We start from the raw sequence: 12,779 nt of genomic DNA on the forward strand, positions 1-12,779 counted from the left end.
AGCGCATGCGTGTGTGTGTGTTCGATTTGTCTTCTTCCTTATTTCCAGTCCCTTTTACCCTCGTCCACATATGAAATACAACTTTTCTCAGCCCCATCTTTTCTTCCTCCGTCATGGGCTCCTTGATGCCCTCAACGTCACATGCCACCTTACCTGTGATTCTTTACTTACTTTAATTTCATTTGACTTACCGTTACCATTTTTCGTCAACGTTGCCATCGCCGTCACCTTCATTAAATGTGCAATACGCCTTTCTTTGTCCATTTCTTTGAGTTCCTTCTTACACTTCCTCTTTTCATTCCACGAGCCCTTGTCTTATCTGTCGTTCACATCTTCAGCCTGTTTTACATAGTCTCTGTCAACTACCTGTAACTTCATCGTCAGTTTGTCCCAATTGCGAATTTTACCTAAGTTGTGTTTTTGTCATTGTTTTACTGCGCACGTCCTTTCTTCATCTTATCTTTTTATCAACATTAGCCATCATTTGGCGCTCAATTTCAATGTACATTTTATCTTTTGTCGGATTATATTCAGCACATTCATGATCAAATTTACCATCCATGATTATTTTAATTTAGTGGTCACTCTTCTTTGACTAAACCCAAGCGAATTCGTATCGCCAACAAATTAGAACTTCAATTCTATTTGTTTATTTCGTATGTCACCTTGCGACGTCTCAGGCTCAAACCGACGGCAAACCCTCTGTTTTTAAGGGATCCTATCCCCCTTAGGTGTAACAGGTAAACCTCACAGTGTAATTGTACGTCTACAATATACGTCAGTTACGACAGGATATACAGCTTCTTTTTAGAACTCATATAAATCTCTTATTCTCACTTCTTTATCATCACATATTCAATAATTCATACGAGGCATGAACAATCTGATACCAATGACTAAACCCTAACCCAAATTTAGGCAGTTCAATTTGGAGAATTCGACATTCAGTAACACGTTTCTGCTTACCTTTGGTGTTATGTAGGTTGCGACCTGGAGAAGTCAGAAGTACAGACGATCACCCTCGACTTGTCCCTAAAACACTCCTGTGTTTCTCATATGGCTCAAAAAATGTTGTCTGTCGATGGCCAACGCCGGTCCACCCCCCTCGACTCACAGTCAGGGTCACCAAGAAATTGTAGGGATTTGCGAGTTGGACCCTACGCATGTTCACAGATCGAGGAAGGGATGACCAATGATTAGACGAGTTAACAGCAAATTTATTACAAAGGAATGTGCAATACAGACGCCGGGTCTTAGTTAGGTATCTACCGCACACAAGACGTGTGTCCTCAGACAAGATGGCCTAAGAGGAAGACAAAAGCTGTCCGGTAACCCAAGGTTTTTGTATGTAGTAGGGATCGCAAAAAAACGCTTACTTTCAGAACCGGTTTTAACTGAACAGCTGTAGCAAAAACCGATTAACCGGTTTTAAAACCGGTACCATTGTGGTGTTTACATAATTCACCCGCGGGACCTCGAGTTGGGGTGCGTTGTTCCGCACGGACTGTTTTTGTTGTTGCTCTTCAGGTGTGACGAGTTCACAGAGTTCCCCCCATTATGCGAGTAGTGTTTTGATGACTGCCAATAAAACAAGTTTTGTTCCTGTGTCCGACACTCTGCCTCCGACTCCTTTTCTCCGGCGCTACACCATCGATCGTTAATTTACTCCGCGGTAATGGGGTAGTTTGTATACAATATTGACAAACAAGCTTGTTGAATGTGGCTTTCAACAACGCACTCATGTAAGTTAAATTTTTGGGTTTTTTTTTTTGTAAAAATGTTTTAATGTTAACATTCTTATTTTGGACTTTCAGAAAGGGCATGAAAGTATACCGAGCGTTTCCTCGATGCCATGTTTGATGTTTCTTTGATTTAACTGAATGTTCTTTTGAGTCCAACTTTACTCTAACACCGAAACTTGAAAAAAGTGGAAATTATGTTGAAAAAATAGCACAATGTGGAGTACTGGAACCAGAAAAAATGATTGGACAACGCCTTATCTGTTGATTAAATGTATAAGTTATCCATCCACCATTTTCTTTGCCGCTTATCCTCATGAGGGTCACAGGGAGTGCTGGAGCCTATCCCAGCTGTCAACGGGCAGGAGGCGGGGTACACGCTGAAGTGGTTGCCAGCCAATCGCAGGGCATATAGAGACAAACAGCTGCACTCACAATCACACCTAGGGGCAATTGAGAGTGTTAAATTAATATTGCATGTTTTTGGAATGTGGGAGGAAATCGATGTGCCCGGAGGAAAGCCACGCAGGCACGGGGAGAACATGCAAACTCCACACAGGCAGCTCCGGGATTGAACCTGGGACTTCAGAACTGTGAGGACAATGCTTAACCCGCTGATCCATCGTGCCACCTGTATAAGTTATATTCAGGCAAATAATGAAAGTACAATAAAAGTAAAATAGTCTTCAGGAGACACCGGTAAGGCTGACTCAGAACATGGTTTGGAGTTGCAGCTGGTCAGTCAAACCCGTTTCTCCTCTCAAGCCAAATTGAAGACCTCTCTCCCTTTATTTGCATAATTCATCCAGCAGTTGGGTTTAAACTCCCAAACTGGGATCTGAGGGTTGACGGAAATCCGAGGGACAAGAGGACATCTTGGTAATAATAATTTTCCTTGCAGGGTATGAAGGAGTGAGTGTCGACATAAAATCTGCACGAAGGCACTGTGTAGGAGAAGCCTTGTGAATACTAGTCAATGGCAACCTGATGGACGGCGGAGTACGACAAATTCCATGGAAATAGGCGAGGCCAGACTCGGGTTGCGCACTTAAATTCCGTATTAAACAATACTTCAGTACGTGAATAACACATTGATACGATATAATAACATCAAATAAAATTTCCATCACAGAAAAAAAAAGATGGAGTGTGTTTGTGTAAACGATTGAATGAGAGACAGTATCTCAAGGGACAGCTCGTTTGGAAGCACAGGTGAGATTGCTCCGGCCTGCTAGGTAGAAGCTTGAGAAATACCAAGGGAGAATTTTGAACAGTCACCCTGTCTAATACAAAAGACGACCTTAGTCCACTATAGGTGTAGCATGTTGGCTCCAAATTCTCAAAATGGGGAATAATAGCAGTACACAAAAGTTAAGAAATAAAATAACTTGCAGAGATTGGAAATTTGTCGAGGCACAAAGCCCAGAATTTTTTTTTCGATAAATGGATTAGAAAATATAATTTCACTGGTCTGTTTTCACAAAAAAATAATCCAGTTAAGTGATGAAATAAAAAAAAAAATTAAAGGTGACTTTAATAAAATGCCCAAAGATGGGTATGATGATACCGAATGGTGGTTACAGGTAGCAAAGAGAAGAGAGGAAGGAGTCAGAAAAAGACAGGATAAAGAAAGTGGACAAGGAGAACAAACAGGCAGGAAGATCTGTTGTTCCATAGAAACAAAGATGATGGGATAGGACCAGTGTTCAGGACAATAGATATGGAAAGACAAGAGGTAGAAGTAAAGAAAAACACACAAACTAAAACACCCAGTGCACCTCTCAATCCAGATTTAAAAGTGGAGTTGAGTTTTAATTCTCCTCAGCATGAGGTGACACCCAAATGCCTGCTACGTTCTGACACGGAGCCGGTGGGAGCTTGAGCAAAAACAATGGGGAAAATGCTTTCCCCACCAGCAGTCCACTCACTGAACACGGCCCCACCAGCAGTCTACTCACTGAACACGGATGAAGTAGAAATGTATCAAATGATAGAGGTTGCAAACTGTAACATCTAACAGGATAGAAACTCAAACGTTTTGGTTTATAGAACATGGACAATGGAGGATATAAAAAATGCCATAAATGGTATTACACCTTATAAAGAAGTTCAACAATTTGTTGAAGATGTGGAAAATATCACCTATCACTTTAATGGGGCTGAAGGCCAGCAAATCTGATGGAAACATTGGGACCTGAGTGGCACAATATGAAAGGAAAGTGGGAGCCCTGCAATTCAGTGGGCATACTACATCATAGCAGTCAGAAATCAGCTGTTGCAGTGCAGAGTCTCGTTGAACGCTGCACTCAGCATTTTAGACAGAGAGCAAATTACACCAAAATAGGTAGGGTTAAACAAAAGAAGGAAGAAACTTTTAATGACTACAGAGTCAGAATGACCACTGTTTTTAAAATACACAGTGGTCTCCAAGAAAACGCGGAAGTAAATGCATGCAGGATCAAAAGACTCTATCAGGACTTGAGTAATTAAATATTATATTGACCTGCCTGTCATGATGCTGCCGCTCCAGCGCGAGCTGTGCGGGTGCCCGCACGAGCTGTGCGATGATTGAGGCGCACACCTGCGTCTCATGCGGGCTGATGAGACTGTGTATTTATTTGACCCCGATGACGACTAGTCCGCGCCAGTTCGTTGAGCTTCATGTCCTGTTCCAGCACTCTCGTATCTCTGATCGACAACCTGTGTGTACCGACCTTCGCCTGTTCTCCGACCAACCTTGTAAGCCTGACTCCTTTGATACTTCTGCCTGCCTTGATCGTTCTCCTGTGTACCGACTCCTGCCTGCCCGCCCACCTGCTCTCTTCGCCCGACGTCCCAACTACCGCGGATGCAACGGACTGCCTGCTCGATCCCCGACCTCGGCATATAATAAACGTTTCTCCTTGAGCTACCTTGCATCGTCCGAGTCCTGCATTTGGGTCCTACCCCCGTTCTGATGTTTCGTGACACTGCCGACTGGCACCATAGAGGAGTATTTTAATCATGCCCTCCATGCAGAAAAAAATCCTAAAAGATAAAAAAGAAACAAGCACATGCTGATACCTTTTATCAAGAATCACCAATTTTATTATCAAGGAAGGAACAAAGACGCGAAAAAAGCCCCCTACAGAGGAGGGCGTGGTTCTATCAGAGGCAGGGGATACTCAGGGGCCATGGCAGAGCCTTTGATGACCCGGAATGTTGGTGTTGCGGAAAAAAGGGTCATGTTGCACGTGACTGCTCTGAAAGAAAGGATATGTCATATGACACACGGGCATGACTAGACAGGTCACCTCCCCAACAACAAGGACAAACACAAGACCTACAATTGAAGAGTTTGTTTTCAAAATGAGACATAGGCATTTTTTTCAGATTTACGAAACTCGCGCCAAAATTATCCAGCTCCGAATGGATAATTTTGGCGCGAGTTTCGTAAATCTGAAAAAAAATGCCGATGTCTCGTTTTGAAAACAAACTCTTCAATTACATAAGTGGGAATACGCTTACAAGATCTCTTCTCCTTAGAGACAGAGAGACCAATAATTACACTTTTGGTGAATGGTAAACCCATTAATTTTTTATAGGACACAGGAGCATGAAGGACTGCCTGCAAAGAAAAGATTCCAGGCTCAAAAAAGTCAGGAAACCATGCAGTTGTCAGAGCAACAAATGGGCAGCTTGGGCTCACATTAGAACTAGAGCCAGTATGGATACTAGACCTGGAAGGGAAATGCTGTAGACTTTCTATTTTCAAAGTACCAAATTGTCCTTGCTGGGAAGGGATGGCTTGTGGACTGGCATTACTGCTGACACCCAAGAGCAATATGGTTGTAAAAAGGCAAAATGAAGTAACAGAGTCAGACTTGTGTATTATACAAGGTTTTGGTGAGACACTCCTTTATTACTCACTAGACATGACGAATAAACCACAGCTTTGTGAGGGAAAAATATTACTACAACAGGGAGATTGTTTCCGAACAAAAAAGCAGAAAAAACTCAACGAAGACTTTCTTCATGGAACAATGTGGTTCCAAAAAAAAAACCCCAAGGTCAGATTTTCAATATGAAAAAAAAAAACTAAACCAGTGCACTCCCGAAAAAATAATAATTGCTTATCTGCACACAGATATCTGTATTTGTGCATGAATATGAGGGGCGAAGAAGGAGGAGAGAAATTCCAGGGATTAGAGATAGTGAGGGTGGATGACTTCAAATACTTGAAGGGCAAAATTTATAAAACAATGGTGAGGCCGATCATGATGTACGGATTAGAGATGGGGGGACTGAAGAAACAACAGGAAGCAGAACTAGAGGTAGCAGAAATGAAGATGCTGAGGTTATAGCTTGGTGTGAACAGGTTGGATAGGATTAGAAATGAGCTCATTAGAGGAAGAGCCAAAGTTGGATGTTATGGAGACAAGGTTCGAGAGAGTAGACTTAGATGGTTTGGACATGTTCAGAGACAAGAGAGTCAGTATATTGGTAGAAGGGTGGTGGGGACGGAGCTGCCAGGCAAAAGAGCGAGAGGAAGACCAAAGAAAAGTTTGAAGGATGTTGTGAGGGAGGACATGAGACATGAGGACAGTGCGTGTTAGAGAGGAGGATGGATAAGATAGGCTTGGATGGAAAAAGATGACACGCTATGGCGACCCCAAACGGGACAAGCCGAAAGGAAAAGATGAAAAAGACAGATAATCTGGGGACTTCTGCCACGGGAGTCAGACGTCCATAGGCTTTGAAGGACCTCTACAGGGGAATAACGGTACCACAAGTGTCATTGTTTAAGCCGTATGACTCACATTGGGAGTGGCTGGGAACCTTTGTAAAAAAAAATGAGGCAGCAACAGATTGGAAACCATATGAGGAAAATCCAGGCACGGAAAATAGCGCAATGTCAAAAATGAAAAGAAAATCATTGTTTTGGAAAGTACAGGTTAACGCAGGCCACCACCTCCGGCAGGAATGACATGTAGACTCTTACCTCTTAAGAGAGCAAGAGGAAACATTTTTAAAGGAAGCCCCAAAAGACCATTGGTCAAATGAACCATCAGATATGTGACTTATCGTAAGAGCACAACCTGTACAGATTAGACCAAAAACAGAATACAGACCATGCATGAGACAATAACCATGAAAACCAGATGCCTTAGAAGACATAAAACCTGTTATTGAGTCATTACTCAATGCAGGGGTAATAATTGAATGTCCAGATTCCCCCTGCAACACGCTTATTTTTTCAGTCAAGAAAGCTCCACCCTCTACAGGTTGGAGAATGGTTCAGGATTTACAAGCGGCAAGCGCTGCTGTAATACAAGCGAGAACCTTGTGTCCTAGATCCCCACACATTACTGAATTCATTAAGACCAGATGTAAAGGTTTTTAGGAAGTGGATATTAGTACTGCATTCTTCTCTATCCCTGTAAATAAAAGTAGTCAATATTTGTTTACATTCACATTTGAAGGCAAAATTATACGTTTACCAGACTACCTCAAGGTTACTTTGAAAGTCCAAAAATTGTTACAATGTTAGTAAAACAAACTGCAAATTTGTAAATGGCAAGTTAAGTACCCAGGACACAACCTAAGTGCAGGGGAAGAACACTTCTAGATGATAGAAAAACAGTTGTACTTAATCCACACACACAAAAAGGCCACACACACGCAAAAAAAAAAAAAAGATGTCATTTTTAGGCCTAACTAATTATTGTAGAGCATGGATACCAAACTACGTAGAAAGACAGTGTTGAACACACTGCTATATTGCAAGTTCTCCCACTTAGAAATCAAGGAGGGGTCTGAAATTTTCATCGTAGCTGCATGTCCACTGTGAGTGAGATAATCGAATAAGAAAAATCCAGAAATCAAAATGAATGATTTTTTTTAAATGATTTGTGTAATATAGCTGCAAATAAGTATTCGAACGCCGAGCTATCAGCAAGAATTCTGACCCTCAAAGACCTGTTAGTCTGCCTTTAAAAGTCCATCTCCACGCCATGTATTATTCTGAATCAAATGCACAGGGCTACAGAGAAATTGTCAAGTAGCTTGGTGAAAAAATGTCCACTTTTGGAGCAATCATTAGAAAATGGAAGAAGCTAAGCATGATGGTCAATCTCAATCAGAGTGGAGCCCCATGCAAGAAATCACCTTGTGGGGTCTCAATGATCCTTAGAAAGGTGAGGAATGGAGTTTTTGACCAACTTATTCAACAGAATACTACCGGGCGAAAAGATGCCTGAAGAATGGAGGAAAAGTGTTCTCGTTCCCGTTTTTAAGAACAGAGGCGACTTTCAGAGCTGTGGGAATTATAGAGGAATAAAGATGATGAGCCACACAATGAAGTAAGTATCTGCGAGCAACAGTATGGTTACATGCCTAGAAAGAGTACCACAGATGCATAATTTGCCTTGAGGATGCTCGTGGAAAAGTACAGAGAAGGTCAGAAGGAGCTACATTGTGTCTTTGTGGTTCTAGAGAAAGCCTATGACAGAGTACCAAGAGAGGAACTGTGGTACTGCATGCGTAAGTCTGGTGTGGCAGAGAAGTATGTTAAAATAGTACAGGACATGTATGATGGCAGCAGAACAATGGTGAGGTGTGGCTTAGGTGTGACAGAAGAATTTAAGGTGGAGTGGGACTGCATCAGGGATCAGCTCTGACCCCCTTCCTGTTTGCAGTGGTAATGGATAGGCTGACAGATGAGGTGTACCCTGCCTCCTGCCCAATTGCAGCTGGGATTGGCTCCAGTATTACCTCAACCCTTGTGAGGATAAGTGGCTCAGAAGATGGATAAATTACATGAGTCCTTTTTCCTCATTTGAGCATCTGCCGCACAAATATCTGTTCACGTCCACCGATGTGAAATGGATCCCCTTTTGAGCTCTGTGCCCAGTGAATAAACTAGTAGGGAGGTCAAAGTCATCAGCACATTCCATGTTGTTAGAGAGTTTGCGCCAATTGCCTGTTACCAGGAGCCCAAAGTCCAGATTAATAAACCTTTTCCAAACTCCCTCTTTGGAAAGGTCATTAAATCATGAACCTCACTGTTGTTGTAATTTTTTCATTCTCAGTCTCAGCTGAGCAAAAAGTACCAAGTTTCAGAATTTTGCATACATAGTGCAGATGAGAGAAAAATGCAGCCCTATGGGGGTACAAACCAGTGCAATCTGTAGGCCGGTCCCAAGCCCGGATAAATGCAGAGGGTTGCGTCAGGAAGGGCATCCGGCGTAAAAACTGTGGCAAACAAATATGAGCATTCATCTAAAGAATCCCATACCGGATCGGTCGTGGCCCGGGTTAACAACGCCCGCCCCCGGCACTGCTAACCTGCAGGGCGTCGGTGGAAATTCAGCTACTGTGGGTCGAAGACAAAGAAGAGGCGGAAACCGGATCCAGCGTCAGAAGAAAAAGAGGAATGCACAGAGCCTACAACTGAGTGTAGGGACTTTGAATGTTGGGACTATGACAGGAAAAGCTCAGGAGTTGGTTGACATGATGATTAGGAGAAAGGTTGATATTCTGTGCATCCAAGAGAGCAGGTGGAAAGGTAGTAAGGCTAGAAGTTTGGGAGCAGGGTTTAAATTATTCTACCACGGAGTAGATGGGAAGAGAAATGGAGTAGGGGTTATTTTAAAGGAAGAGCTGGCTAAGAATGTCTTGGAGGTGAAAAGAGTATCAGATCGAGTGATGAGACTAAAATTTGAAATTGAGGGTGTTATGTATAATGTGGTTAGCGGCTATGCACCACAGGTAGGATGTGACCTAGAGTTGAAAGAGAAATTCTGGAAGGAACTAGATGAAGTAGTTCTGAGCATCCCAGACAGCGAGAGAGTTGTGATTGGTGCAGATTGTAATGGACATATTGGTAAAGGAAACAGGGGCGATGAAGAAGTGATGGGTAAGTACGGCATCCAGGAAAGGAACTTTGAAGGGCAGATGGTGGTGGACTTTGCAAAAAGGATGGAGATGGCTGTAGTGAACACTTATTTCCAGAAGAGGGAGGAGCATATAGTGACCTACAAGAGCGGAGGTAGAACCACGCAGGTAGATTATATTTTGTGCAGACGATGTAATCTGAAGGAGGTTACTGACTGTAAAGTAGTGGTAGGGGAGAGTGTAGCTCGACAGCATAGGATGGTAGTATGTAGGATAATTCTGGTGGTGGGTAGGAAGATTAAGAAGACAAAGTTAGAGCAGAGAACCATGTGGTGGAAGCTGAGAAAGGAAGAATGTTGTGCGGCCTTCCGGAAAGAGGTGAGACAGGCTCTCGATGGACAACCGAAGCTCCCGGAAGACTGGACGACGACAGCCAAGGTGATCAGAGAGACAGGCAGGAGAGTACTTGGTGTGTCATCTGGTAGGAAAGGGGAGAAGGAGACTTGGTGGTGGAACCCCAAAATACAGGGAGTCATACAAGGAAAGAGATTAGCGAAGAAGTGGGATACTGAGAGGACTGAGGAGAGGCGAAAGGAGTACATCGAGATGCGACGTAGGGCAAAGGTAGAGGTGGCAAAGGCTAAACAAGAGGCATATGAAGACATGTACACCAGGTTGGATACGAAAGAAGGAGAAAAGGATCTCTACAGGTTGGCCAGACAGAGGGATAGAGATGGGAAGGATGTGCAGCAGGTCAGGGTGATAAAGGATAGAGATGGAAATGTGTTGACTGGTGCCAGTAGTGTGCTAAAAAGATGGAAAGAATACTTTGAGAAGTTGATGAATGAAGAAAATGAGAGAGAAGGAAGAGTTGAAGAGGCAAGAGTGAAGGACCAGGAAGTGGCAATGATTAGTAAGGGGGAAGTCAGAAAGGCATTACAAAGGATGAAAAATGGAAAGGCAGTTGTTCCTGATGACATACCGGTAGAGGTATGGAAGCAATTTGGAGAGATGGCTGTGGAGTTTTTGACCAACTTATTCAACAGAATACTAGCGGGCGAAAAGATGCCTGAAGAATGGAGGAAAAGTGTTCTAGTTCCCATTTTTAAGAACAAAGGGGATGTTCACAGCTGTGGGAACTATAGAGGAATAAAGTTGATGAGCCACACAATGAAGTTATGGGAAAGAGTAGTGGAGGCTAGACTCAGGACAGAAGTAAGTATCTGCGAGCAACAGTATGGTTTCATGCCTAGAAAGAGTACCACAGATGCATTATTTGCCTTGAGGATGCTTGTGGAAAAGTACAGAGAAGGTCAGACGGAGCTACATTGTGTCTTTGTGGATCTAGAGAAAGCCTATGACAGAGTACCAAGAGAGGAACTGTGGTACTGCATGCGTAAGTCTGGTGTGGTAGAGAAGTATGTTAAAATAGTACAGGACATGTATGATGGCAGCAGAACAATGGTGAGGTGTGCCTTAGGTGTGACAGAGGAATTTAAGGTGGAGGTGGGACTGCATCAAGGATCAGCTCTGAGCCCCTTCCTGTTTGCAGTGGTAATGGATAGGCTGACAGATGAGGTTAGACTGGAATCCCCTTGGACCATGATGTTCGCAGATGATATTGTGATATGCAGTGAAAGCAGGGAGCATGCAGAGGAACAATTGGAAAGATGGAGACATGCACTGGAAAGGAGAGGAATGAAGATTAGCAGAAGTAAAACAGAATATATGTGCGTGAATGAGAAAAGTAGAGGGGGAAGAGTGAGGCTACAGGGAGAAGAGATAGCGAGGGTGGACGACTTCAAATACTTGGGGTCAACAATACAGAGCAATGGAGAGTGTGGTCAGGAAGTGAAGAAACGGGTCCAAGCAGGTTGGAACAGCTGGCGAAAGGTGTCTGGTGTGTTATGTGACAGAAGAGTCTCTGCTAGGATGAAGGGCAAAGTTTACAAAACAGTGGTGAGGCCGGCCATGATGTACGGATTAGAGACAGTGGCACTGAAGAAACAACAGGAAGCTGAACTGGAGGTGGCAGAAATGAAGATGTTGAGGTTCTCGCTCGGAGTGACCAGGTTGGATAGGATTAGAAATGAGCTCATTAGAGGGACAGCCAAAGCTGGATGTTTTGGAGACATGATTCGAGAGAGCAAACTTCGATGGTTTGGACATGTTCAGAGGCGAGAGAGTGAGTATATTGGTAGAAGGATGCTGAGGATGGAGCTCCCAGGCAAAAGAGCGAGAGGAAGACCAAAGAGAAGGTTTATGGATGTGGTGAGGGAAGACATGAGGGCAGTTGGGGTTAGAGAGGAAGATGCAGGAGATAGGCTAAGATGGCAAAAGATGACACGCTGTGGCGACCCCTAACGGGACAAGCCGAAAGGAAAAGAAGAAGAAGAAGAAGAAGTGCAGATGAGAGAAAAGGAGTGCCTTTCCTCACATTGCTCAGAATTTTATAGATGACAGTACAAGTGAAAGAGGACGAGTCATTCTCGAAGTTCCATCTTATCCTTGTTCTACATTTCTTCGCATATATCTGGGTAATACGATCTGATGTCACCATACTGTGACAAACCACACAAGTACAGCTCCCAGTGGACATGGCCATTTTAAGGCTACTTCTAGTTGGAAGCAAGCTGTACTGAATTAAAAAAAAATCTTTGGACAATATTGCAATGTGTGCCGACGGCAAGAATATCAGAATATCAAAACAACACAGATGCAGCCACATTGCGCTGCATACCCTTGCACGCACGCAGTGCTGTGCAATCGCAATCTTTCACAGGTAACAACCCCCCCCCCCAAAAAAAAAAAAAAATTAGATTTCTTAAAATTCCTCTACAGATAGCACACACGCTTTGGAACTGACAAAGTGGTAAATCCCGTGAAAATGGGTCGATAATTTAGCAGATGGCAACCTAATTTAAATGTCCTTGCGTTTCATTTAATGGGAACTCGACCTTTCAAAGGTGGCTGTTCCATAAGGCACGTTGGCTTAGACTAACGCGAGCGTGAGTAACTACTCTTTGCATCTATGGGTAGTCCATACACTCTCGAGAGGTGGCCAACTAACGTTCCTTGTTTACGTTTTTTTTTTTTTTTTGCTATAAATGCATTATATTTGAAAGAATCCTATATTCATATATATATATATATATATTTTTTTTT

The 12,779-nt window shown here is 43.1% G+C and overlaps 1 protein-coding gene across 1 annotated transcript in view; it reads right to left on the minus strand.

Annotated features, from left to right (window-relative positions):
* Nucleotides 1-911: 911 nt before the first annotated feature.
* The window catches only part of nek1 (NIMA-related kinase 1), a 135,955-nt gene continuing 124,087 nt past the window's right edge, over nucleotides 912-12,779 (minus strand). Inside the window, exon 35 of the mRNA XM_061825661.1 lies at nucleotides 912-1,157. Coding sequence (XP_061681645.1) covers nucleotides 1,123-1,157 — 35 coding nt within the window. The 3' untranslated portion in view covers nucleotides 912-1,122. The remainder of the gene's footprint in view (nucleotides 1,158-12,779) is intronic.

This window comes from Syngnathoides biaculeatus, chromosome 7 (genome assembly GCF_019802595.1).
Source record: "Syngnathoides biaculeatus isolate LvHL_M chromosome 7, ASM1980259v1, whole genome shotgun sequence".
NCBI classification, from domain to species: Eukaryota; Metazoa; Chordata; class Actinopteri; order Syngnathiformes; family Syngnathidae; genus Syngnathoides; species Syngnathoides biaculeatus.